General features: G+C 42.1%; 2 protein-coding genes across 2 annotated transcripts; one reads left to right on the plus strand and one right to left on the minus strand.

Annotated features, from left to right (window-relative positions):
* Positions 1-7044: 7044 nt before the first annotated feature.
* On the minus strand, positions 7045-9400 carry LOC112200102 (polyketide synthase 5). The gene is made up of 2 exons (XM_024341119.2): positions 9117-9400; positions 7045-8268 (listed from the first exon to the last, which is right to left on the minus strand). The coding sequence occupies exons 1-2, from the start codon at positions 9292-9294 to the stop codon at positions 7268-7270; spliced, it is 1179 nt and encodes a 392-aa protein (XP_024196887.1). The 5' UTR covers positions 9295-9400; the 3' UTR covers positions 7045-7267.
* A 3295-nt stretch (positions 9401-12695) lies between these two features.
* LOC112198911 (ninja-family protein AFP2-like) lies at positions 12696-20445 on the plus strand. The gene is made up of 2 exons (XM_024340005.1): positions 12696-12845; positions 19933-20445. Exons 1-2 carry the CDS (start codon positions 12696-12698, stop codon positions 20443-20445), a joined length of 663 nt encoding a protein of 220 aa, XP_024195773.1.
* The last annotated feature ends 3506 nt before the right edge of the window (positions 20446-23951 follow it).

Below are 23951 nucleotides of genomic sequence, written 5' to 3' on the forward strand. Positions count from 1 at the left end.
TGCATCGTTTCTTTATTAAATCTGTTTTCATATCGATGCGCATTTTTCAAATTTACCAATTTTAATTGGGCTTGATCAGTTTGTTAAAGATTCATGGTGGTCTTGGTTTGGGACTTGTGACGGAATGGGTGGTCTCCATTTATTTACTTTGACTATTCTGTTACTTCTTAATCTTATATTTTGAATTCATATGCTGCACGATTTTGCTAAACCTTGATAATTATTCATATAGTTAGGCGTGCCTATATGTTTCCTTTCTTTATATGCCAATTTTTTTCATATCGAAAGGCCACTGGGTGATGTTTTTCAATTTGATTTACAGCAAATTAATGGATTAATTTGTATTATTCAATATATAAAGTATTGGCTTTATAGCACTGTCAGTCCTGAGGATGTCATTACTATGATTAATTATTGTCTTGTAGGCTATAACATTTTGGCATGCTCCAGTTTGTATAATTTTTAAGGGAAAAACTTATCCAGTTACACAATTCTATGCATATATATGATCTGGGCATATATCAATCTTTTAATTGAAAGAGCTTCAGGTATGTATTTATATATTTTGACCATTTGATTCACTTTATTCTTTCATTCGATTTAAAAATCGAAATGGTGTACTTACAACTCTTTCTAGTAGTAATTTTGTAATCAAAATAGATCGAGACCTGAAGTCTCTTGATCTAATTACAAGGGGACCTGCAGTCCCTCAAGGTTAATGTACATAATGAAAAATTGAGACCTTGCAATTCTACAAAGGATATACAATACGACATGACGAGGGCCAGAAGATCCTCATACCTATACAATTGCGTATATGAACTCACATATTTTTTTTATCCCCAATTATAAGAGGGCCTGAAGTTGCTCTAATTTTTTTTCAATAATGGGGTTCAAACCACCTCTAGAAGCTGTAGTTCGAGGATGGACACTATGTCAATGCCAGAAGCCTCTTGACTATACATTTTTTCATAAAGAGAATTTGTCCAGAAGACAATATTGCTTTCTTGTGCAATTTGAAGAGATATAGAAGATTTTCATGAACCAGACCAGAAGTTCTGTGTATTCTCTTCATTACTGGAACCAGAAGTTTCCATTATTATTTTATTTATTTGCTCGCATTCTATTAATTTCTTTTCTTTCATTAAGTTTTTTTTTTGTTACTCATACGGACCAGTAGTCTAGTAGTCCTATACCTCGAACATATGAATTTTGAGTGTAATATTTTTGAACCAGAAGTTCAAAATTTCATAGTAGAGCTTGAAGTTCTAACAGTAAAACTCAAACCTGAAGTTTTGAGTATAAAATATAAATTAGTCAAAAGTGAACTTGAAGCTTCACTTTAGTCACCTCGAGCCTGAAGTTTAGAGCACCAAATGTATTTGAACCCGAAGTTCAAATTATGAAATCTTAGAACTTGCAGTTCATAGAAAAAATATTCGAACCAGAAGCTTCGATTACACATATAATTCATTCATAGTTTATTTGACCTTATGTCAACTCGAACTAGATGTTTCGAGTAAATTTTCAGATGTCGATTGATACATTCTTCTTTATGCTTGCTTAAAGCATTCCACCTTAAAACCTGAAGTTCTAATTATGCAGACTTGAGCCTTAAGTTTCGAGTGGATATATGGACAATTTATCGAAGAGTTTTAATCTCGGTCAACCTCAAACCTGAAGTTTTGAGGGAATTATATTGACACCAATTTAAAAGTAAGCAGATATTTAGCTGTTGGTTTATGACGAATGAGTATGAGTATACCCCAAATTTGTGATTGTGGATTTCGTAATTAAAAGAGATCAGAACCTTTAGTTTCTAGATCCTTAATTACATGAGGACTTGAAGTTCCTCAATGATCATACTCACTAGATGACAATCTAAACTCCCTCACTTATAAAGTATGATCGTAAAGCTAATCATCTCAGATCTTACATATCTGATTATTGGCTCCAGAAGAGCACATAATATTAATACCAATGATGTACAATCTCACACTATCATGGTCTCATTGTATAGAAAGAAAGCCGATTGACATGGCTACACAATGAAATTCCACTAGAAGTGGATCATGGCAAGAGAGAAATCATGAGTCAATGTAAATACTGCCCTAACGTCCACACATGTGAGGAAGAATTGGGCATTGAAGGCCCCGTTGCCCAGCTCAACAGGAGAGGCCTAGCCTGATCCTGATCTGATGTGTGTCTACAATATACTATATGATGGATCCTTATCAAGCCATTTTTCAAAAAAGGCATTGTTAATATTAAATTGCGTTGGCTAATAAGAATGTTGAGATTATCACACATCCCTGATGTCTTTTGCTTATAATAAGCAAAGTTGAAAGCACTATTGTGCTATTCCTTAGTTTTATTGTAACCTCTTGAGTTCTCATTGAAACTAAATGTTTCTTATTCTGATTATCTAGGAACTTAATGTTCCTTAAGAGGTTGTTATAAATTGAAAAGAAATTGAAACCTCAAGATTCTTGGATCTCCAATTATATGAGGGCCTAAAGTCCATCCTCTTTATGACCACACATTTATATGTGACACAGAACTTGAGGTTCTCCACGTGATAAAGTCACTTTTTATTATGGATTGTAGTCTTTAACTCGAAATTTTGAGTATATCATTCTGGCCAGCGGTTAAAAATGAATTTGGTCCATTCCGATTTACTCAAGCAAAGGTAACACTCATATCAAAATACATGCATAGAAATGCGTGTAATCAACCAGTGAGAGGACTCTCCTCCACATGAAATCAGGGGGACTGCCTGACTTCCTCTACTTGGACTTTTGGGGGGGGGGGGGGGACTGTCTTGTCGACTCCACCTGTTCTCCAGGAGCTTGTCTCGGCCCCTCCACTTGAATTATGGCAGATTATCTTGCTTCCCCAATATGATCAGCCACGCCTTGCAGAGAGGCACCTTCAGCGTCCACTGGGACCTTTTCCTCATCCGACACCTGACGATTACGAAACTCCAAAACCCTCGCAGGAAACCTATCATACACATCCCAAGGCAAGTGCAGGGCAACCCGATGCTCGGTATCATATACCTATCATAGGGTGCGTCACTCTTACTAGTACTCTCGGCTGGCATATTAACTGTAACAAACAAAAGCAAAGTCAGAACAAAGAGATACCGACACAATGCCAACAATACGATAAAGAAACTTCACTAGGACACCTCCCTACTTGCTTATCGTACACTACCAACCTACACAAGAGATAAAACCCCCTCTTCCCCAAGGGAAATTTTCCCAGCACCCTCATGATGCACTTCCACTATATCGGACTAAGATTATATTCTTGCCTCACTGAGACAATAATATAGTTACACCAAAAAAGATTTGATCATGTACTCACTAATAGGCTGGAACCGAGTAGGAGCCCGATGAACCATATCAAGGTTCTGCCAGCGGCCACCAACTAGACAAGGTTTACCCCTCCACTGAGAATATATAAATGTTGGAGGGCAAGTCCTCAATAATCACGCCCGTACGCGCCCTAAAGTTCACGCAACCGCTATCGCCAGACTTCGTCAAGTACTGCATCATAAACATAGAGTTAAACTCATCTATGCTGGGACATTGCTAGCAACTAACCTTCCACAACACCAAGACTACCAAAATTTGCCTCAGCACATTGGGAGATAGCTGGCCAACAGAAATGTTGAGACAGGACAATAAATATTGCATCTCGTTAAGTATAGGTATAGGGAATGATAGCCCACACTTCAATTAATACGGATAAAAGCCTGCCCATCCCAACTCAGGATGGCTAAAAAACTCGCCCTCCTTGAGGGGGCGCAGCAATACATCATCCCAGATTCCCCAAGTTACCCTCATCTTGTCAATCTGCTCTTCTGTCATACTCAGCCCGGTTGATCAATTGGCATATCTTCAGGAGCAAGCAACAATCGACCACCTAGCAAGTAAGGAATCTCCAACTTTCATACTCCTTAGAACTAAAACAATCGTGATCCACTTCTTCCCCGAAAGGCCCAGCACCACTAGTGCCACGCCGCCCCCCCCCCCCCACCAAAATCACGAGCATGTCATTCTATAGCCATACTACGAATGACACACCTAAAGTTAGTCAATTAGTCAACACTTCCTATCGCCTTCTCCACCCCACCCCACGACAACATTTTCAAAACTCCAAAGTACAACCCTTTGAAGCCATAATACCCAGACACCCATTAAAACCCAAAACCCACTCCCTCAAAACCCACCACAGCGACACCAAGACTAAATCTTTTTTCGTCAAACCACAGTAAATACCCATTCACACCCCATTCTCTCACAACAAATAAAACCTAAACAAAAACCCAGAAAACAGAAAGAAATCATACCTGTTTGTATTGCTTGATCGAAATTGTCGAAACAAACGGCTGTTGCAAACCGGGAAGTTTCTTCAAACCTCAAGAATGCTCACGACGGGAAAGATTCAAACTTTCTGGAAATTCAAGAACCCAACCCTTATCCAGTTTTTTTCTTTGAAAATTTTGTCAGAATTCTAGAATAGTAGCCATCCCTGTCTCTCTCCTCCATCTATATATAAGGTTTGCGAGAGCACAAGGACCGTTGGACGTGAAAGGACAATAGCACAAGATCGTGCCACGTGTCAGACATGTCTGAGATTAACAGTGAATGTGTGTCGTCGCCTCGGCTACCCCTCACTACTCCATTATTACCTGTTATGGACTCCAGTACATCAGACTTCCCGCATATGAAATACGAATAGTGGCAAGACACTTGTTGCCAGGGAATAGAGAACACACCAAAAGACCCCAATCAAATGCTACTCCAATATCCTGATAGCGATACCAAAAAAAAAAAAAGCCAATCAAGACTTCTCTTAGCCGGGTACTTGGGGGACTTAAGGGGCAAGGGGCGGGGGGGAGGGGATAGTGATTGTACGGAAGTCACAAAAGAGTAACAAAGACACTCCAAGACAGGGATCACGATACCCCTTAAGGCAGTAGCGCGAACCCAAACGTCCCACATTGGAAGCAATGCAACATCCCCCTAAATCCTCTATAAATAGGTCATCCCCAACATCCTAAAGACGTAACTGTTTACTATCGCTTTCTATTATCTTTATCTTATAACGATACTGACTTAGGCATCAAAGCATTGAAGGACGGCACACCCGGTCTTCCTTCTGACCTTTGTTTGTTTTACAGATAAACGAGACCGAGAGCAATAGTAGCAGGACATCCTGTGATTCTACTTAACCAAACCATACCCATCTATCTAATAAAAATAGGTATAGTTTGCACTTACTTGATTTGGAAGTGTCTGCCTGTATGTATTGGAGACTTTGGGTTTTGTGCCCAAGGGGTTTCTACATGGGAGTGTGTGCCCTCCTCGCAGGCACTGTGAAGGTCTTGTAGCTGACCTGGAGGCTGGTCTGCACCCATTTCTTGCAGGCCACTGGAGGTGGCTCTAATCGACATGGATGCTGGTGATCTGTTTTACTCCTTGTTGAGGAAGTCCGGTCGACCAGGAGGTGGTCTCCGATGGTTGTTGAGCTTTATATTTTCGGTGTTTGTGCTCGGTACGCATGTGGTATGAATAAGCACTTACCTTAGTAAGGGAGTTTAAGTCATTCTACTAGTCTTGATTCCGAGTCAGGATAAATTGTAAACAATATCGCTTATCGTTATTAAACAGCATAATCAAAATGATTCATTCTGATACCAATTAAATTTTCTCTCATTCAGGTTGTATTTGATTTCTAAATTTCTTCATTCTAAGTAAGTAAAATTGCCATAACTATATGGGGAAAGAGTTCGTTATTTTTCAATTTTCTAGTTCTCTTGGGTTTAGTGAGTCTAGGTTCATTAAATTCTGTTATATGAGCTTTCTCAAGAAATATTTATTATTCTTGTCCCACAATTGCATGATTTGGCAAAGTAATAGATAGTTTATGATTTTGTCTTAGAAAACGAAGCTTGCTAAAGCGAGCTTCAATATGTTTGTAGTCAGACAGTCAGTAGTATTTGTCAAAGATAAAGTCTGTCTGAGCTACTAGATTAAAGATTCTATGTTAGATGTATGCATTATTCTAGCTTTTGGCATTGATTAATGTTAATACGATGCTATCTTTTCCAAAAAAAATTAAAAATTAAAAATTTAAAAATTTAAAAAAATCATCTCTTTGCATATATTTTGATACCACTATTCAGTCATTCAAATACATGGGATTAATGGAGAGTCTGTAGTCATGAAATATCATGTCCATCCCATATGTAAAGGCAGAAAAAAGCCATTTCAATCCTTAAAATTTAGATGAGTTGCTTGAATCAATATATCACGGGGAACAAATAAATCAAATATAGATATAGCCAATTGGAAAAGTGGGAATATGTCTTCACATCTTCTCATGTAGAAACCAAGAGTTGTAATAAAAGGTGACTTCATTTAAACTTTGCACGGAAAGTCTAGTAAGACAAATGATGTATGCTAGTAAATACAATCTTATTTCAGATGCTATGTTTCATTTTTTTTGTTTTTGGGTTCGGAGATCTTAATATGTAGATTGAATGAATCTTTAGTCTCTAATTAGATTTTAGCTAGATATGATGGATCTCTGAATTTTTTCTATGTTTTTATGTAAAAATATTCTATCTTAAAATGACCTTTTCTTGTACCACAACAGATTTTTTAATTAATGAAATGAAAGCCTTTGGGTTCGGATTTTTAAGGTTGTGATGATATTTCTTTGATATACACAACCCAATTTTGAACCACTAGGTTTGGCTTTGTGTGAATGAATATGCATATTTGGTTTAGCAGTAATTATAATTTATAAGACTGAAAATGAGTATCTCTCCACCTTACTTGACATTATGGGGGTCAAGAAGAACAAGTCCTCTCAAGAGTAGAATGAAAATGGGAATGACAAGTTGAATGAGCATGATATGATGAAAGCTAAAAAGCCCTTGTGGTAAACTAACTAACCTGGTTAGTTTCTTTTCATTGCATGTATTATACAAAACAAAAGCAAATCAAAAATAGTTATAACATCACACGAAACGGAAGCTTATATTATTGCATTATTTTATATAAGTGGCTACATTTTTGTTAACATGAAAGTAAACATAGCAACAATTAAGCTTACCCCATGATGCCCACACACGCCTTTAAGAAAACAAATTACAATGACCAAAACCAAAACTAGCTATAAGCTAATAGTGCAAATCATATACATAATAGAATAGGGAGCATATGAAATGGATCACCCAAGAATTTCAAGTTCAAGCAGTGACACTAGCACTGTGAAGCACGACGGTCTCGACAGTGAGCCCAGGCCCAAACCCAAATAAGACTCCCCACTCCAGGCCCTCTCCAGTGGTTTTGTGCCCATTTGCTGCAGACTTCCTCCTCACCTCGTCCAAAATAAACAAAACGCAAGCACTGGTTAGGTTTCCGTATTCGGATAATATGTGCCTTGTGGCTTCTAACTTTTCAGGCTTCAGGCCCAATTTTGCCTCTACTTGGTCAAGAATTGCAGGGCCACCCGGGTGTGCAATCCAGAAAAGTGAGTTCCAATCCGTGATGTTCAAAGGCTTAAAGGCCTCGTTGAGGCTCTTCTCGATGTTCTTTGAAATCAGCCCGGGAACATCTTTGAGGAGGTGAAATGTAAGCCCAACTTCACGAAGATGCAATTCCATGACCCCATCACTATCTGGAAGGATAGTCTGGGCCGCCGAGACAACCTCAAACAAAGGCTTCTCAATCTCGGGCAGCGGATCAGCCCCAACAATAATGGCTGCAGCACCGTCACCGAACAAGGCTTGGCCTACAAGATTATCGAGATGGTTGTCGCTAGGCGGCCCACGGAAAATGATGGCAGTGATCTCAGAGCAAACAACGAGAACACGTGCATCCCGATTGTTCTCAGCCAAGTCCTTGGCCAACCGGAGCACGGTGCCGCCAGCAAAACAACCTTGTTGGTACATCATGAGGCGCTTAACAGACGGGCGGAGGCCTAAAAGCTTAGTGAGCTGGTAATCGGCCCCTGGCATGTCAACACCACTTGTGGTACAAAAGACCAAGTGGGTGATTTTGGACTTGGGTTGGCCCCATTCCGTAATGGCCTTGGTTGCAGCCTCTTTGCCTAGCTTTGGAATTTCAACAACTAGCATGTCTTGTCTTGCATCAAGTGAAGGTGCCATGTACTCACACATACTAGGATTCTTCTTCAAAATCTCTTCAGTCAAATACATGTAGCGCTTCTTGATCATGGACTTATCACCTGAAAATCACATCCATATGTTAAGGATGTAAGGTTTGGTGCCTCTTTCTTCTTGGTGGAGATATTTTGCATGGCATGAATGCATGGTGTTTATGGTTTGTGCATTTAAGGTGATAACTTATGCATGGAAAATTGGTGTATGGATTAGAGCATGCATTGGAATAAATGCATGGTTAAATACATGTATTGACCTTTTGGTCTTCCTAGAGAGTTAATGTGGGAGATGGGTGGTTGATTCATGAATGAGCATTGATGAAGTAACTCTAGAGACTTCTATCAGTGGTATAAATAGATGAAGCTTGTGTGGAGGCTAGCAGGGAGCAGAGGTCAAGAGCAACTCTAAGGATCTTCATGTATAGAAGCAAAGTGAGTTGTGTTCAAGAGTGTGAATAACCCTTGGGGTAGAGTGATTTTCTAAGTTGAGAGAGGGTGTACAAGGAGTATCCTTTTGGATACAAGGGTTTGGGTTTGGCATAAACTTGAGTGGTGTAATCTTGTACTTATGTAATTCTCTCATTAGTGAAGGTGAAACTCTCCGAGGACGTACGCAAGGATATATATTGGCTGAACCTCGTTAAATCTTGTTGTCTTCTTGGCTTGGTTATTTCTTCTTTCTATCTCTACTTCTAGTACTTGCGTGGCAGGGGATTAATTTACCTAACAAAGGATTGCATGCCAAATTATACATAGGGTATGCTATTTATATGATTAATTCCAACTGAAAATGGACCTAAACACTTTCCATTCCATCAAATTTATGAATGCTATTTGATGGCACAAAAGTTTTATTTGGAAAGTAAGTAAAACGGATAAGAGAAATCAGTACGTTGCTAGCTGTAGCTACTTACAGATACGCTGGAATTTCTTCTTGAGCTCAACCTTGTGCTCACTGTTGGTGATACGAAAATAGTAGTCAGGGTATGTGCTTTGTTTGATACAATTAGGAGGAGTTGCTGTCCCGATGGCCAAGATGGTGGCCGGACCCTCAGCCCGTTGAGCCTTGCGGACTTCGTCGACAGTCACCATTTCGATATTGGGAAAAAATCAAAGTGGTGATGAGGAAGAAGGATGGATGGGGAATGTGTCATGTTGTAATGCAAACATATTAATATATAGAGCAAACGTACCACCTGGCAGTGGGGCTGCCCAATCAAAATCCATAAAATTTTAAGTGTATTTCAAAACGATCTTTACTTATTAAAATAAAATACCCAAAACACTCCCCCTACATGTTAACTGATTGGTCAGTCCTACCAGACACGTGGTACGTTTGCTCTATGTAAGAATCTCTATTGATTGAATAGTTCTACAATTTTACTAAATCTCTAAATAGAATTCCCTATATTGAAAGTACCAAATATTATTCGAACTATTGATATTTCCTCAATACTCGATATTTTGATCATTGGTTAAAAAGGAAAGGGCAGGTAGGTAGGGGATCACGCGGTTGCCCAATTTGCCTATTAGAAAACCCCCAGCCAATGGCACGCGCACTGTGTTTTGTGTGGTGTATGTGTTGCTTACAAAAATCCACATAATTGGAATCTGCTTGTTCTCTGTCTTGCCTAACACCAAAAATCACTTTTTTTCATTCATCCAAGACTAATCCATATTAATTCTCATTTTGGTAGAGCAACAGTACCATATTAATCTTGATTAATACAATTCTATTGGTAGCATATGTGAAGCTTTTTATTTATTTATTTATTTTAATTTTTTTATATATTTTTTAAAGAGGATCAAATGATTTCACTCCTACCCCCATAGTGACTCGAACCCATCACCTGGATCTTAGATAGTGGGTGCTCTAACCACTGAGCATATGTGAAGCTTTCACCTATACCAAACATAAGGTCTAGAATCTCTTGGTAATATGAGTGAGTTTTATTGAATTCCTACTTCAATCTCAAGTGATTTTGAAGTTCAAGGATTCATTGTTTTGGAAAATAATTTTAACCATCTTCCTTTGATGACGTCATCTCAACAAACAAAATAGGACGTCATCCTTGTATACAAATATCAAATCAATACCAACAGATATCAATAGTGATCTATCGAACCTAATATACTTATAAGTATACACTTAACGATTTGATTGCAACAAGGGTTTGAGAAGAGAAGAGTACCAATAATTTGGTGCAAAAAAAAAAATATTAGTTTTATATTTGAGGTGGTGGGCAGAGTGATACAATAGCAGTGTTAGTGTTCTAAGCTGTGATCCAAATGTAGAAATATAATAATATATTATTCAAAGAAAAAAGTGAAAATAGTTGGATATTATTTGGTAGCTTAATCATTATTAGGGCTAAAATAAATGCTGGTTAATATCCTGTGATTTGGGTTCAAAATCAATTCAATCTTTGAACTTCTAATTTCATCAAAAAACAACTTTGTATTTTTAATTTTCATCTAATAGGTTCAATCTGATAGTCTTCGTTATGTGAGTCCAAGTTATGGTTAGATTGTTCGTTGAAAAACATTTTATAATAGATTTTTAATAGTGGGACCCACTCCTAAGCTGACTGTACTTACATAGGCATTTGCAAGCATAATTAGCTATAATGAGCCACGCTCATGCTACCACTAGCGGTACCAACTCCCGCCAAAGGAGTGACCTACGGGAACACAGGCAAGCAGGCCACCGCCTGAGCCCCGGCTTGCCCCCAGATCACCGCTGATGCGCCGCCACACGCCGCGCCAAGACAGTATCAGAAGCTGGGGACTGAAGCATGTCAGTCCCACATCGAAAACATGAAGAAGATCAGCTCCTTCTTCACCTATAAAAGGTTCTCTCCTCTCTCCTCATTGATTACGCAATTAATACTTACCTACTGTTACTTTGTCAACATAAATACATTGACTAACTTAGGCATCGGAGAAGAGAAGACTGCTCAGCGCAGTCTCCCCTCTAACGCCCTCTGTATTTTACTTGATAGGTAGCGGGAACTTTGGGTATCATTGATAGCGGTCCGCCCATCGGACCAGCATTAGTAAAGGTTTAGTTACCGCTGAACTTTAAACATCAACATTTGGCGCCGTCTGTGGGAATCCTTGAACAAAAGGCCATCCCACCACATCCACCATGATTAACGGTAGCGGGAAAAACGCTGAGGAGCAAGCGGACCAACCCCACGATCAGTGTTAATCCAGCAGTTAACGTTAACCGTGCACTATTCATCACACCAGTCAACCCCAGCGGGGAACCCCAGGCTAGTTACCTGACCCCGCCGACTCAAACTACAGCAGAGGCTCAGTCGAGGGGCAGCCGCCACCCGGTACAAGAATTCGCCGCTATGTATGAGCTGGCACTAGCGGACTTTCACAAGGCAAATAGAGAACGCGAGCATGAACGCAGAGAAAAGGCCGAGGCCCAAAAGCAGGTAGCCACGCTGATGTCAAAATTTGATGAACTAAAGAAGGCGCTGGAAGAGAACGCTAACCCAACACAAAGCGAGCAGTCGCGGAGCACTAGGCACAGTCAGCCCACCACCGGCGGATTGGTACACGGACCAATCATGCATATGCAAGTACTGTTGAACCCACCAGAGCTACGGGGAATGGGACCACCTCCTGAACCTCGACTAATGTTGGAGCAGGAGGAGGAGTCACAGCCGCATACCAGCCGCTCAACATTCAGGGCCAGAACAGAGGGTAATATACCTGTCCCTAGGCGAGAGCTGGTTGAGCGGAGCATCCAGAAGGGACCCGATGGAGACGCAACTGCCATAATACTAGAGCGAATGCAACAATTAGAACAAAGGCTAATCCGAGCCGAGGCAGGCGCCCCAGCGCCAATACCAAATCCACTCTTTGCATCCAGACCAGGACCACTCACCGCCAGAATCCTACATACCATCCTCTAGGCACAAGCAAAAACACCAAAGATGTCCCATTAAGGCGGCATGACTGATCCCTTTATCCATATGGACACCTTCAAAAAAGTCACCAATAACAAGGGGTTCGATGACGCCACCCTCTGCCACTTGTTCAGCGAAACGCTTGACAGTGAGGCAATGAGTTGGTTTTTTGAGTGCCCGCCAGGATCCATTGACTCATTTCATGCCCTATCAAATACTTTCCTTTCGCGGTTCATCCTATTGGATACGGGCCACCACAATACAACTCAGCTTTTCAGCCTCAAGCAGAGGGCGGAGGAAACATTGAAGGCGTTTGTCACCAGACAGCGAGCGGCAACATCCCAGTGTCGCGATCTCGACAAGACAATGGCACTGGCAGCTTTCAAGCAGGGACTCCTCAAGGGGCCATTTCTCTATCACCTCAACTACAATCATCCCAACGCCGCTTACAATTGGTGAAAGCCCAGAAATACAGGCAAGTGGTGCAAATATCACGATGACAGCGGCCACAACACCAACAATTGTAATGCCCTCAAAACAGCCATTGAAACCTTATACCGAGACGGTAAAATGGAACAAGTCAAGGTACACCAGCCACCACCTGTGATCGCTAACATTGAGCCCTTGGGCCGCATCAACAACCACGATGGTGGTGCTCCAATAACCAATATGTCTCACAGGGCAAAGAAGCGTTACGCACTTGCCAACCACCCCAAGGAGGTGTGCAATATCCGGTATGAGAGATCCGCTAAGCTCCCTAAATCTGGTTGAGAGCGCATTACCTTCTCAGAGGAGGAGGAGCGCGGACTACATCTGCCCCACGACGATCCATTCTTGATCGACGCCATACTCGATAGATGGTCAGTAGGGAGGATCCTTGTCGACAGCGGGTTCGCTGTAAATGTCATCTTCAACAGGTGCTACGACAAACTCCGACGGAATAGAAAATTACAGTAGGATCATGAGCCATTGCTTAGCTTCTCCAGTGACGTCACACCGCCATTGGGGTCTGACTATATGCGACTGGTTATCGGCGCCAGTCCACGAACGGCAGAGATCCACACGGAATTCATCATTGTGGACTGTTTTAGCTCATACAATGCCATCATCAGTCGACCGGCACTTAACAAGCTCAAGTGCATCATTGCCGGGTACATGATCCTCATGAAGTTCCCCATTCCCAACGAAATAGGCTGTGTAAGGGGAAGCCAACAGTTGGCACGAGAGTGCTATTCCACAACCGTGGCACGATCAGCATGCCGCCATGAAATCTTAACATTGGGAAATCATGTAGCGGTGCCAGACATCTTCGAGGACCCCAGAGACGAAGAGAAGAAGTATGTCAAAACGGAGCCTGTCAACCCGGAGACATCCTTGAGCGAACAGTCCGCATCGGTGCTCAGCTCGACCCAAAGGTAGCGGCTCAACTCACCCAGTCTCTACGTGACAACGCCGCCGTCTTTGCATGCTAGGCATCTCCCCCGAAGTCATCACTCACAAATTAAGTATCAAACCATCCGCCTACCCTACCAAGCAGCAGCAGAGGGCCTTTGACGAAGAGAGATACCGTGCTATAGGAGAGGAGATTGCCAAGCTCCAAAACATTGGATTCATCCGCCAGGTAAATTACCCGCAGTGGATTTCCAACTTGGTCATGGTCAAAAAACCAGCGGAAAGTGGCGAATGTGTGTCGACTTCAAGGGCCTCAATAAGGCATGCCCCAAGGACAGTTTCCCACTACCCCGCATAGACCAACTGGTCGATGCAACCGCTGGCCATGAGCTACTCAGCATGATGGACGCCTTCTTCGGCTACAATCAGATCAAGATGCACCCTGGTGACCAAGAACACACCTCCTTCACCACCGACAAAGGCCTATAGTACTACAATGTCACGCCATTCAGTTTGAAGAACGCCGGAGCAACTTACCAGCGGCTGATGAATGCTATGTTTGAGGAACATCTGGGCAAAATCATGAGGTCTACGTGGACGATATGTTGGTAAAAAGCATAAAGGCCAGCGGACACGTAGCAAACCTCATAATTATATTCGCCATTCTCTTGGCCTACGGTATGCGCCTTAACCCAGAAAAATGCTTCTTCGGCGTCACCGCCAGCAAATTTCTAGGTTACATAGTCAGTGAGCGGGGCATAGAGGCCAACCCTAACTGGATACAAGCCATCCTCAACATGAAGGCTCCAGAATGGAAGAAGCAAGTTCAGAGTCTCCAGGGCAAGCTAACTGCTCTCTCTCGGTTTATGTCCAGACTCACTGACAGATGTCTCCCATTTTTCAAAGTCCTAAAAACAACCCACAAGAAAGTCATCGACTAGAACCCAGACTGTGCGGCGTTCCAGAGCTTGAAAGAGTACTTGGCAGTAGTACCACTCCTCTCCATTCCTGTACAGGGGGAGACACTATACATATATCTAGCGGTATCACAGACAGCGGTAAGCTGCGCCGTTGTCAGGCGGGAAGGCCAGGATGTGCTCCCGGTATTCTACGCCGGCAGAGGCATGAACGGGGCCGAAACAAGATATTCACCCCTGGAACAACTCGCTCTTGCACTCATCAACACCACTAGGTGCCTCTGCTAGTATTTTCAGGCTCACACAATTCATGTCTTAACAAACCAGCCGCTGAGGCAAGTAATGCAGAACACTGAGCACTCGGGGCGCCTCAGCAAGTGGGCCATCGAGCTCAGCGAGTTTGACATTAACTACAAACCAAGAGCCGCAATGAAGGGCCAAGCGGTGGCTGACTTCATTGCTGAGCTCACTGAGCGGCAGGATGATCCCAACATAGAGGCACAGCCCAGCACAACAATAACAACCACCGAGGAGCCAGCCCCCCAACAATCAAACTGGAACCTACACGTGGACGGCTCCGTTTGCGCCAAGGCCAGCGGCTCCAGAGTTATCCTAACAGGACCAGGGGGACTAAACGTGGAGTACGCGTTGAAGTTCAATTTCAAAGCCTCAAACAACATGGCGGAGTATGAAGCCCTCATTGCCGGCTTACTCCTCGCCATAGACTTAGGAGCTGACAGCGTCAATATATTCAGCGACTCGCAGCTTGTCGTTAACCAGGTCAACGACAGTTTCCAGGCCAAGGACCAACAGTTGGCGGCATATTTGGGATACGTCAAGATGCTCCTAAAAAAATTTAAATTTCACACCATCACACAGATCCCCAGGGAAAAAAACGCCAGGGCTGATTCACTGGAAAGACTAGCAACCGCTCAGCCACACCAGAGTCCAGCAGACACAAGGGTGGAGTATCTTGACAGGCCTAGCATCACAAAAACCCTAGCGGAAATCTTCAACATTGAGGTCAATCCCGGTTGGATGAAGGAAATCATCGAATACAAGCGCAATGGAACATTGCCAGAAGACAAGGTCGAAGCCCGACAGCTCAAGCGGAGAGCAACCCGCTACAACATCCAAAATGGTAAGCTTTACCGCCAGGGATTCACCCACCCTAACCTCCGGTGTCTAACCCCAGAGGAGGGAAAGGTCGTGCTGACTAGGATACACGGCGGAGAATGCGGCAACCACTCAGATGCCAGGTCCTTGGCCAACCGCACAATACAACAAGGCTACTTTTGGCCCACACTCGGCGATGACGCCAGGAGGATATCAAAATCTTGCCACAAATGTCAACAATATGCTGATCTCCCACACGCCCCAGCGGAACCACTGTCGATCATCATTGGCCTATGGATCCACGCGACCTAGGGCCTTGACTTGATGGGCAAATTCCAAACCGCCAAAGGCCAGTTCAAATATATCATTGTTGCCATTGACTATAATAGCTAGTGGATTGAGGCAGAACCACCGCCAAGGTAGCTCACTTCCTCTGGAAGAACATCTACTGCCGCTATGGTGTCCCCCACACCATCATCACAGATAATGGCACGCAGTTCAATAACAAAGAACTCATATCTTTCACCGCTAACTTGGGCACCAAGATGAGTTTTGCATTTGTCGCTCACCCCCAAAACAAATGGCCAGGTCGAAGCAGCAAATAAAATAATCAAGAAACTGCTAAAAAAGAAGCTCGACGACGCTAAACTGCCGGAAGTGCTATGGGCCATCAGAACCACCCCAACTTCCACCACTGGTGAAACACCATTCTGCATGATGTTCGGAACTGAGGCCGTCTTACCTATAGAGGTAACTCAACCCACCGCCAGAGTCGAAAGCTACTGCCCCAAGACTAATGGCGAGGGAGTCAACCTCGACAGAGACCTCCTAGAAGAAAAACGACACAAGGCCCATTTGTGCAATTTGCAAAACAAGCAGCGGGTATCGCGTTTCTACAACGCCAGGGTCAGGGCCCGGAACCTACAACTGGGGGACTGGGTAATGAAGGAAGTTATTCCACCGCCAATGGCACTCGGCCCAACTTGGGAGGGTCCATACAAAATTGTGAAAGTTGCTAGCCCCGGCACCTTTTACTTGATGGACAAGGATGGCGTCAAAACGACCCACCCTTGGAATACCAAACACCTCCGATATTACTACAAGTAGTCTCACCGCTACCCTAGAACATCTTAGCTTAGCTAAATTTTTGACTCAACATTTAGCTAAGGGAAGCTACCTAACGGTACAACCCCGCTTTTTGTAAACGCTAACATAGCAGCTATCAATGAAATGAGGAATTATTCAAACCATTATCGCCAAGTCCAAACACAAGAATCAACTGGCAACGCTAACAATATTTGGCGGACTACGTCCGCTACGACGTGTACTTGGAACAATTTTAATCCCTTTAATGTTTCAGTGAGCCACAAAACAACAGTCAAAACTCTAGCGGTTCGTAAAAATGCAAACATTGCAATCAGCAAACACATCCACATGTAGCAAAGTACCAATTGTATTAGAAGTCGGAACTACCCGCCCAAAAATATTGTTCAATTACAATAAGCCGTAGCGACATATATATAAAATAAAAAAAAATAAAAATAAAAAGTCAGCACAGATTCAATGGAACAGGGGTGAGATTCGGAGTACCAACCTTAGAGATGAAGGCTGTGGTGAAATCAAAGGTGTCTCTGCTTCAGATAACTTTCGTGCTTCGACGATCGATAATTTCACGACGTACTGGCAGTCTGCTTCTCAGAACACAGGGCCAAGCTTGAAGACGACGATAACAAGCAAAAGTTACGAAGTGTCAAACCTACGGATTTTCCCCCCATTTTATGTCCACATCAAGTTAATCTCGGCCGTCCGCTGAAAAATGACATCGCACCACAACCGTACACGAGCCCCACTGGTGCACTTACTCTCCGGATTAACCGAGGCGTCGCCTCGGTTACAAAATCAATAATTACTCGCATTAATGACGAGGTGACGGGCGTGTTGAAGAAACTTTATCACACACGCTAATCCAATACAAGTACGCCACGTGTCAGACACCATCACACGAAGGGTCTGTCCAAGATAACTATTGAAAAAAAAAAAAAAATCAATCAGTGGAGCACCAGGCGAGACATTCTCCGCTAAGCGCAACTCCGCTAGCGGAACTTCTCTCTTTCCATCTGACAGGCGAGACATTCTCTGCTAAGCGCAACTGCGCTAGCGGAACTTCTCCCTTTCCATCTTACAGGCGAGACATTCTCAGCTAAGCGCAACTGCGCTAGCGGAACTTCTCCCTTTCCATCTTAGAGGCGAGACAGTCTCCGCTAAGCGCAACTCCGCTAGCGGAACTTCTCCCTTTCCATTTGACAGGCGAGACATTCTCCGCTAAGAGCAACTCTGCTAGCGGAACCTCTCCCTTTCCATCTGGCAGGCGAGACATTCTCCGCTAAGCGCAACTCCACTAGCGGAACTTCTCCCTTTCCATCTTACAAGCAAGACTCCTCCCTCAACACCTGGGAAGACAGTCGCCGCTGACCACAACGCCATGCGCCAGGCTACCGCCAGGCAGGTCCTACTGACAATTCTGGCCACTTATCACCAGCGGAGGGACTTCTGCCAGTGGCGATTCCCGAGGCCACGCCTCACTTTGACAATGATCGCAACGCTGCGTTGCAGTTAAAACATGGTCCTCCGTGACAGATAGGGGGACGTGTCAACACTGTCTTCGACGGCCCTGATCAGGCATGTTGACCCCCGCCACTTGGGTATCAAAGAGTGGGTTCGCTACCCAACACCCTCTGCTCAGCGCAGCTCCCCTCAACAAACAATACACCAGCCAAACGGAGGTCTATCTTAGCTGGGGAGTGGGGGACTAGTAGGGGCCCACCCATAAGGGTATAAAGCATTTACTCAGTAGGTCCATGGTTGACAACGCATTGACGCTAATTATGCTTTTGCAAGACTGGTGGAAGCAATGCTTTGAACCGCTAAGCAACTCCCCAACCAAGATTGCCCTCCTTGACTGGGGACTTGGGGGACTTGTACTTACATGGGCATTTGCAAGCATAATTAGCTATAATGAGCCACGCTGATGCTACCACTAGCGGTACCAACTCCCGCCAAATGAGTGACCTACGGGAACATAGCCAAGCAGGCCACTGCCTGAGCCCCGGCTTGCCCCCAGATCACCGTTGACGCGCCGCCACACGCCGCCCCAAGACAGCATCAGAAGCTCCAGAAGCTGGGGACTGAAGCATGTCAGTCCCACATCGAAAACATGAAGAAGATCAGCTCCTTCTTCACCTGTAAAAGGTTATCTCCTGTCTCCTCATTGATTACGCAATTAATACTTACCTATTGTTACTTTGTCAACATAAATACATTGACTAACTTAGGCATCGGATAAGAGAAGACCGCCCAGCGCGGTCTCCCCTCTGACGCCCTCTGTATTTTACTTGACATGTAGCGAGAACTTTGAGTATCATTGATAGCGGTCCGCCCATCGGACCAGCGTTAGTAAAGGTTTAGTTACCGCTGAACTTTAAACATCAATACTGACTATGCATGTCACGTCAACACCATATCATAAAACATTGGTTCCACAGGAGCCACGTCAGCGAGTTAACGGACTGATCATTTAACGGAAGACTAACAGATTAGACCTATTAGATCAAAATTGAAAGCACATGGGTGTTTTTGATTAAATTAAAAGTTCAAGAACTGAATTGGCTTTAGACCCAAACCACATGGTAGTAACCAATGTTTAGCCCTAATTGTTATTATTAAACTATTGGTGCCATATTAATTTTGGTCCCTAAGAGATGATAGCAGAGGTTGGTACAACTACCACACCATATATGCATATATGCATCTTAATGATCGACGACGAACGATATATAGGTGGGTCATTAGTGGCTCCTTAATCGTATAGATATTACCACTTGTAACACATCTATATGATTGAACTTATTGACTAAAAAAAAATGAATCGACGTCGTACATCATCTACATCGCATTGCGTGTGAGTCTAATTAATTAAGTGTTGCCAATTTCTTAAAGGGTGGCCGGCAGTGGCGGACTCATGATTTAATTTATATGGGGGCGTAATGAAAAGGGGCCGTGACCACTTACCCAATTTTAGCCTAAAAATTGCCCACTTACTCTGGCAAGAGTTTTTTAATCTCATTTGCCCTATTTAACATTTAATGACAGTTTTGCCCTTCGTATGATTAAGAAAATGTATAGATGCCACTTTTTCCTCTCTCTCCTCACTTTGCACGCCGTCGGCTCCCTCTCTCTTTTCTCTCTCCCCGATCTCCACCTCCAATTTCTCTCTCTCTCTCTCTCTCTCTCTCTCTCTCTCTCTCTCTCTCTCTCTCTCCACGCTGCCGGTACCCTCTCTCCCCTTTCTCTCTATTCTCCTTTCTCCAGTGAGTAATTTTCAGGGAGATCTGTTGAGGAGAATTGTTTCCGGTGACGATTTATCTCGAAAAGCCGTCGTTGACGAGCAGGTCCAAGATTTCAACGACGTTAAGCTGAGCCTGGGGCTGGGGCTGTCATTGAACCGTCGGTTTGGGGTGGACCCGAAGGCCAAGGTGGGGCTACAACTCAAACGATCGTCTTCAGTCTCAGACTTCTCGCCTGCGGTTAGGACTCCGGTGAGAGATGAGGAGGCAACGACGTGTCACGTACCCCGGCCGTGTATGGTGCCTCTGATTAGGACTTGCTCACTTCCGACGGAGACAGAGGATGAGTGGAGGAAGAGGAAGGAGCTGCAGAGCTTGAGGAGAATGGAGGCAAAGCGGAAGCGATCAGAGAAGCAGCAGAAGAGTTATTCGAAGTTGCATAGGGGCCGGACTTGGGAGAATTTGGAGAAAGATAGGAGAGTAGAGGCCATCAATGGTGGCAGTTGTCCTCCTCTTCCGAGTCCGGCGGCATTCTGTACAGATCCGCCATGATTGAGAGAAGACGCTACTGCCTTTTTCGGTGGGAGTTTGAGAGAATGCAATGTGAGGAAGACGAAAAAAGTTGATTTTTGATTTTGGCTTCTAGCTCTGAGTTTTTTGAAGTGGATTGTGATGAGGGTTTATTGGATGGTCTGTGAATAAATTTGGAATAAATTTGAAGTGGTGTTAGTGTTTGGATCAACGAGGTTTGCTTTTTGTTGGTATTTGCATGCTTAATTGAGGGGCAATAATGTTTCTACTGGGGCAATAATCACATTATTGGGTGGCAATAATCATATTATTAGGGGACAGTAATGTTTTTATTGGGGGGCAATAATAAGATTGTTTATTGGGATAAACCTCCGAAAGCTTTCAAAATTCAAAACATCTTTATTTTTCACTAATTATTGATCCCCAATAAACTTGTTATTGAGGTGCAATAATATGTTTATTAGAGGGCAATAATATGATTACTGGGTATTATTGGGGGGTAATAAAATCAGACGCGGGAATCTGGTCACTGGTCCGGTAGCCGGATTCGAGATTCCGGTCACCGAATGTGGGATTCTGGTCATCGGTCGCCGGAGTCCGGTCACCTGAGTCCGCGGCCGGCCACTGGTCACTTGAGTCCGGCAAGGTCTCATATTACTTCTCTCTCTAAGTGACAAAGAAGGAGGGGGCAAAATTGTCCTAAAATTTTTTTATTTAAAAAAAATACTTAATTGGGTAATAGGGATATAATCTCTTAGAGTGTTTGGGTAAGTGGGCAATCTCTTAGAGTGTTTGGGTAAGTGGACAATTTTAAAGCTAAAATTGGGTAAATGATCATTTCCCCTAATGAAAAATATATTAAAAAATTTAAACAAGAAAATTAGAGATAATTCGTTGTTTAGCACAACTTGTAAACAACTAAACATTGAAATTCATAACAATTCGAGTAAGTATTTAGTAAAAAAAAAAAATACAATCGCTTTACAGTCTTAGCAAAAAAAAAAAAATTAGCTCAAACATTTAAAGATAAAATCAACCAGATAAAAAAAAGAAAGAAATAATTGTAAAATTGTGGGAAGATGACAATTTCACTATTGTTCAGACCGCAAAAGTAGAAACACATACTCACAGAGGAAATGTTTTTTTGCTTTTGATTTTTGTTTTCTAATAGTGCTTCATTTCCACCTTACAAATCCAAATTTTCTTATGGTATTAACTTTTGTGGCTCCCTATTCTTCTATGTCATTTTGAAAATATGGAAGCCTTTAATAGGTAATAAATATAGTCAAGTTTGTAGGCCTTATTTGGTTTTCTTCTTTGATTAAAAGTTGTTTAATAGCACTTTATTCAAAAGAAAGTCTTTTTGGCTGCTGCAAGCCTGCAACTTTGGGACTTGTTATATCGATCAATTTGTATTATATATATATATTAATATATTATTTGAAGCATTGGGGTATATATATCTTATTTTAGAGTTGAAAACATTGGGCTGTGGGGGCATCTATACGCTAGATCATCTATATGTGCTAGTATAACTATGCTTATAGGAGTTATGACAAAGAGTTAGTGGGCGCATAAGCCCCCGGTTGTCCTTAATTGGGTCTGCCAATGGTGACCGGGGGTAGGTGCAATTAACTTTTGCCGACCTACCCTACTATATCGTAACTCATTCAAGGGTGGAGGATGCTTGTAGGCAACTGGGGCTACAACCTATGTAGAATTTTTTTAAGACAATGCCCTCTAACTAATATACTATTAAGTTTTGCTAATAAGTGAAGGTTATGGCCCATGGAGAATGAATCCAAGTTATATATTGTTATAAATTTATCATAGAGCATGCATTTTTTCAAAAGAGTTTGTAGTTTAGTTTTTGGATGTTGAACTGTTTATCCATTCATCCTTCACAATGCCAGAAAGTTAATCAGACATCTGAATGAATACAAAACTGTCGTCTTTGCGGCTGCCGTCTGTTGAGTGATCAGACGACAGAGATTCTCAGTCGTTTGAGAAATCAGATGACAAAAAATTTTTTGGTCGTTTGTTATCTGATAAAATCATCACAACTCTAAGATATTTGAACGTGAAATTAGACAACAGAAAAGAGTAGATAAGACTAAAAAGAGACAATAACAAAATTTGACTACCATCATTTGAAACTTATTTCGAAGACAACAATCATGGTATTAAGGTATTTATGTTGTCTGAATGAACCAAAGTACAAATAATGATAAATTTTTTGTTGTTTGGATCAAGCTTTAACAATAGTTTTTTGTTGTGGTAATAAATATGTAATGACAGTTAAGTGTGGTTCTATGTCGAAAAAGGTGACAAATAATTGTTGTTGAAATAATGTTCAACAGTCAGTTTTATGTTGTCTGAAATTACATTAAACAGTAAATGATATCCTTATGTCCTAAAATTTTGTTGTCTATCTTAACTCTTTACAATAGTTTATTGTTGTTTTCTTTCTATTCCAAAAACATTTATGTTGTCTGAATGACATTAGGAAGTTAGTTTTTTGTTGTTTTACTTGTGCTCATTCAACACTTGTATATTGTGTGTCTTTCAATTTAACCATATCATTATGACAATACTACCTCTTCTAGACGATAGTATTTTAAATAGTTATGTAGTTGTTTAGTTGAATGGCTAACAAAGTTTCACTATTTTTTGTGATCATAAGTTCTTTCATTTGTGTTCTCTAACATTATTTAAACCATTCTATTGTGTGGTTAGTGCCTCATTAAGACCCTAGTTTTTCTAATATATGTGTCTTCTTTTTGGTTTTAACACTACAAATTTCTGTTGTCTGAGCATAAAATCAACTATAGACTTTTTGTCATTTTATGTTGTTTTTCATTTGCTCCAACAACATATTTTGAGGTCTGATATTGTTGTTGCTTGGTATCTTAGATGACAATCACTGTTCATTAGGTAAAGCATGGAAAGTAGAAAAATGACATATATTCATCAAATCTGGGAAACCATTTAGCTTATATCAACCAAAAGCCATATAGAACATGTCATTACATCCATTGTTCCATACCATATTCATCAAATCTGGAAAACCATTAGGCTCATATCCACAAAAAGCCATGTACAACCTGTCACAACAACCATTGTTCCATAACTATATATAACCTACCTAATGAGCATCAGTTCAATACAACCCATCCATGAAACCAAAAACTTGATCGATAAAGAAAACCCAAAAAATATCTCAGTATCGACCATATATGTAAGGCAAAAAACTAGCACCGAGAGCAACTAGCTAGCCTAATATGGGTTGTAGATGAGAATACTTATATATCTAGGCACGAGCTAGTTTCCTTGAAATTGAAGAACATACTTTGCCTACTCTCCCCAAACCTGATCAATATCCTTTTGTGTGTAAGAGTGGTTTGCTCTTCTTGTTAACGTTAGAACCGAATTGAAGGCTCTAGTTAGCTTTATAGAGAGAGAGAGAGAGAGAGAGAGAGAGAGAGAGAGAGAGAGAGAGAGAGAGAGAATGTGACACAAGATGTATA

The sequence above is a fragment of the Rosa chinensis genome, chromosome 4 (genome assembly GCF_002994745.2).
Source record: "Rosa chinensis cultivar Old Blush chromosome 4, RchiOBHm-V2, whole genome shotgun sequence".
Lineage (NCBI taxonomy): Eukaryota > Viridiplantae > Streptophyta > Magnoliopsida > Rosales > Rosaceae > Rosa > Rosa chinensis.

Coding starts and splice junctions, on each gene's coding strand:
- LOC112200102 (XM_024341119.2), bottom strand. CDS start 9,294: ATGGTGACTGTCGACGAAGTCCGCAAGGCTCAACGGGCTGAGGGTCCG. Junction 8,269..9,116: donor GAAGAAATTCCAGCGTATCT/GTAAGTAGCTAC, acceptor TGTGATTTTCAG/GTGATAAGTCCATGATCAAG.
- LOC112198911 (XM_024340005.1), top strand. CDS start 12,696: ATGGAACAAGTCAAGGTACACCAGCCACCACCTGTGATCGCTAACATT. Junction 12,846..19,932: donor TTGCCAACCACCCCAAGGAG/GTGTGCAATATC, acceptor AGTAATTTTCAG/GGAGATCTGTTGAGGAGAAT.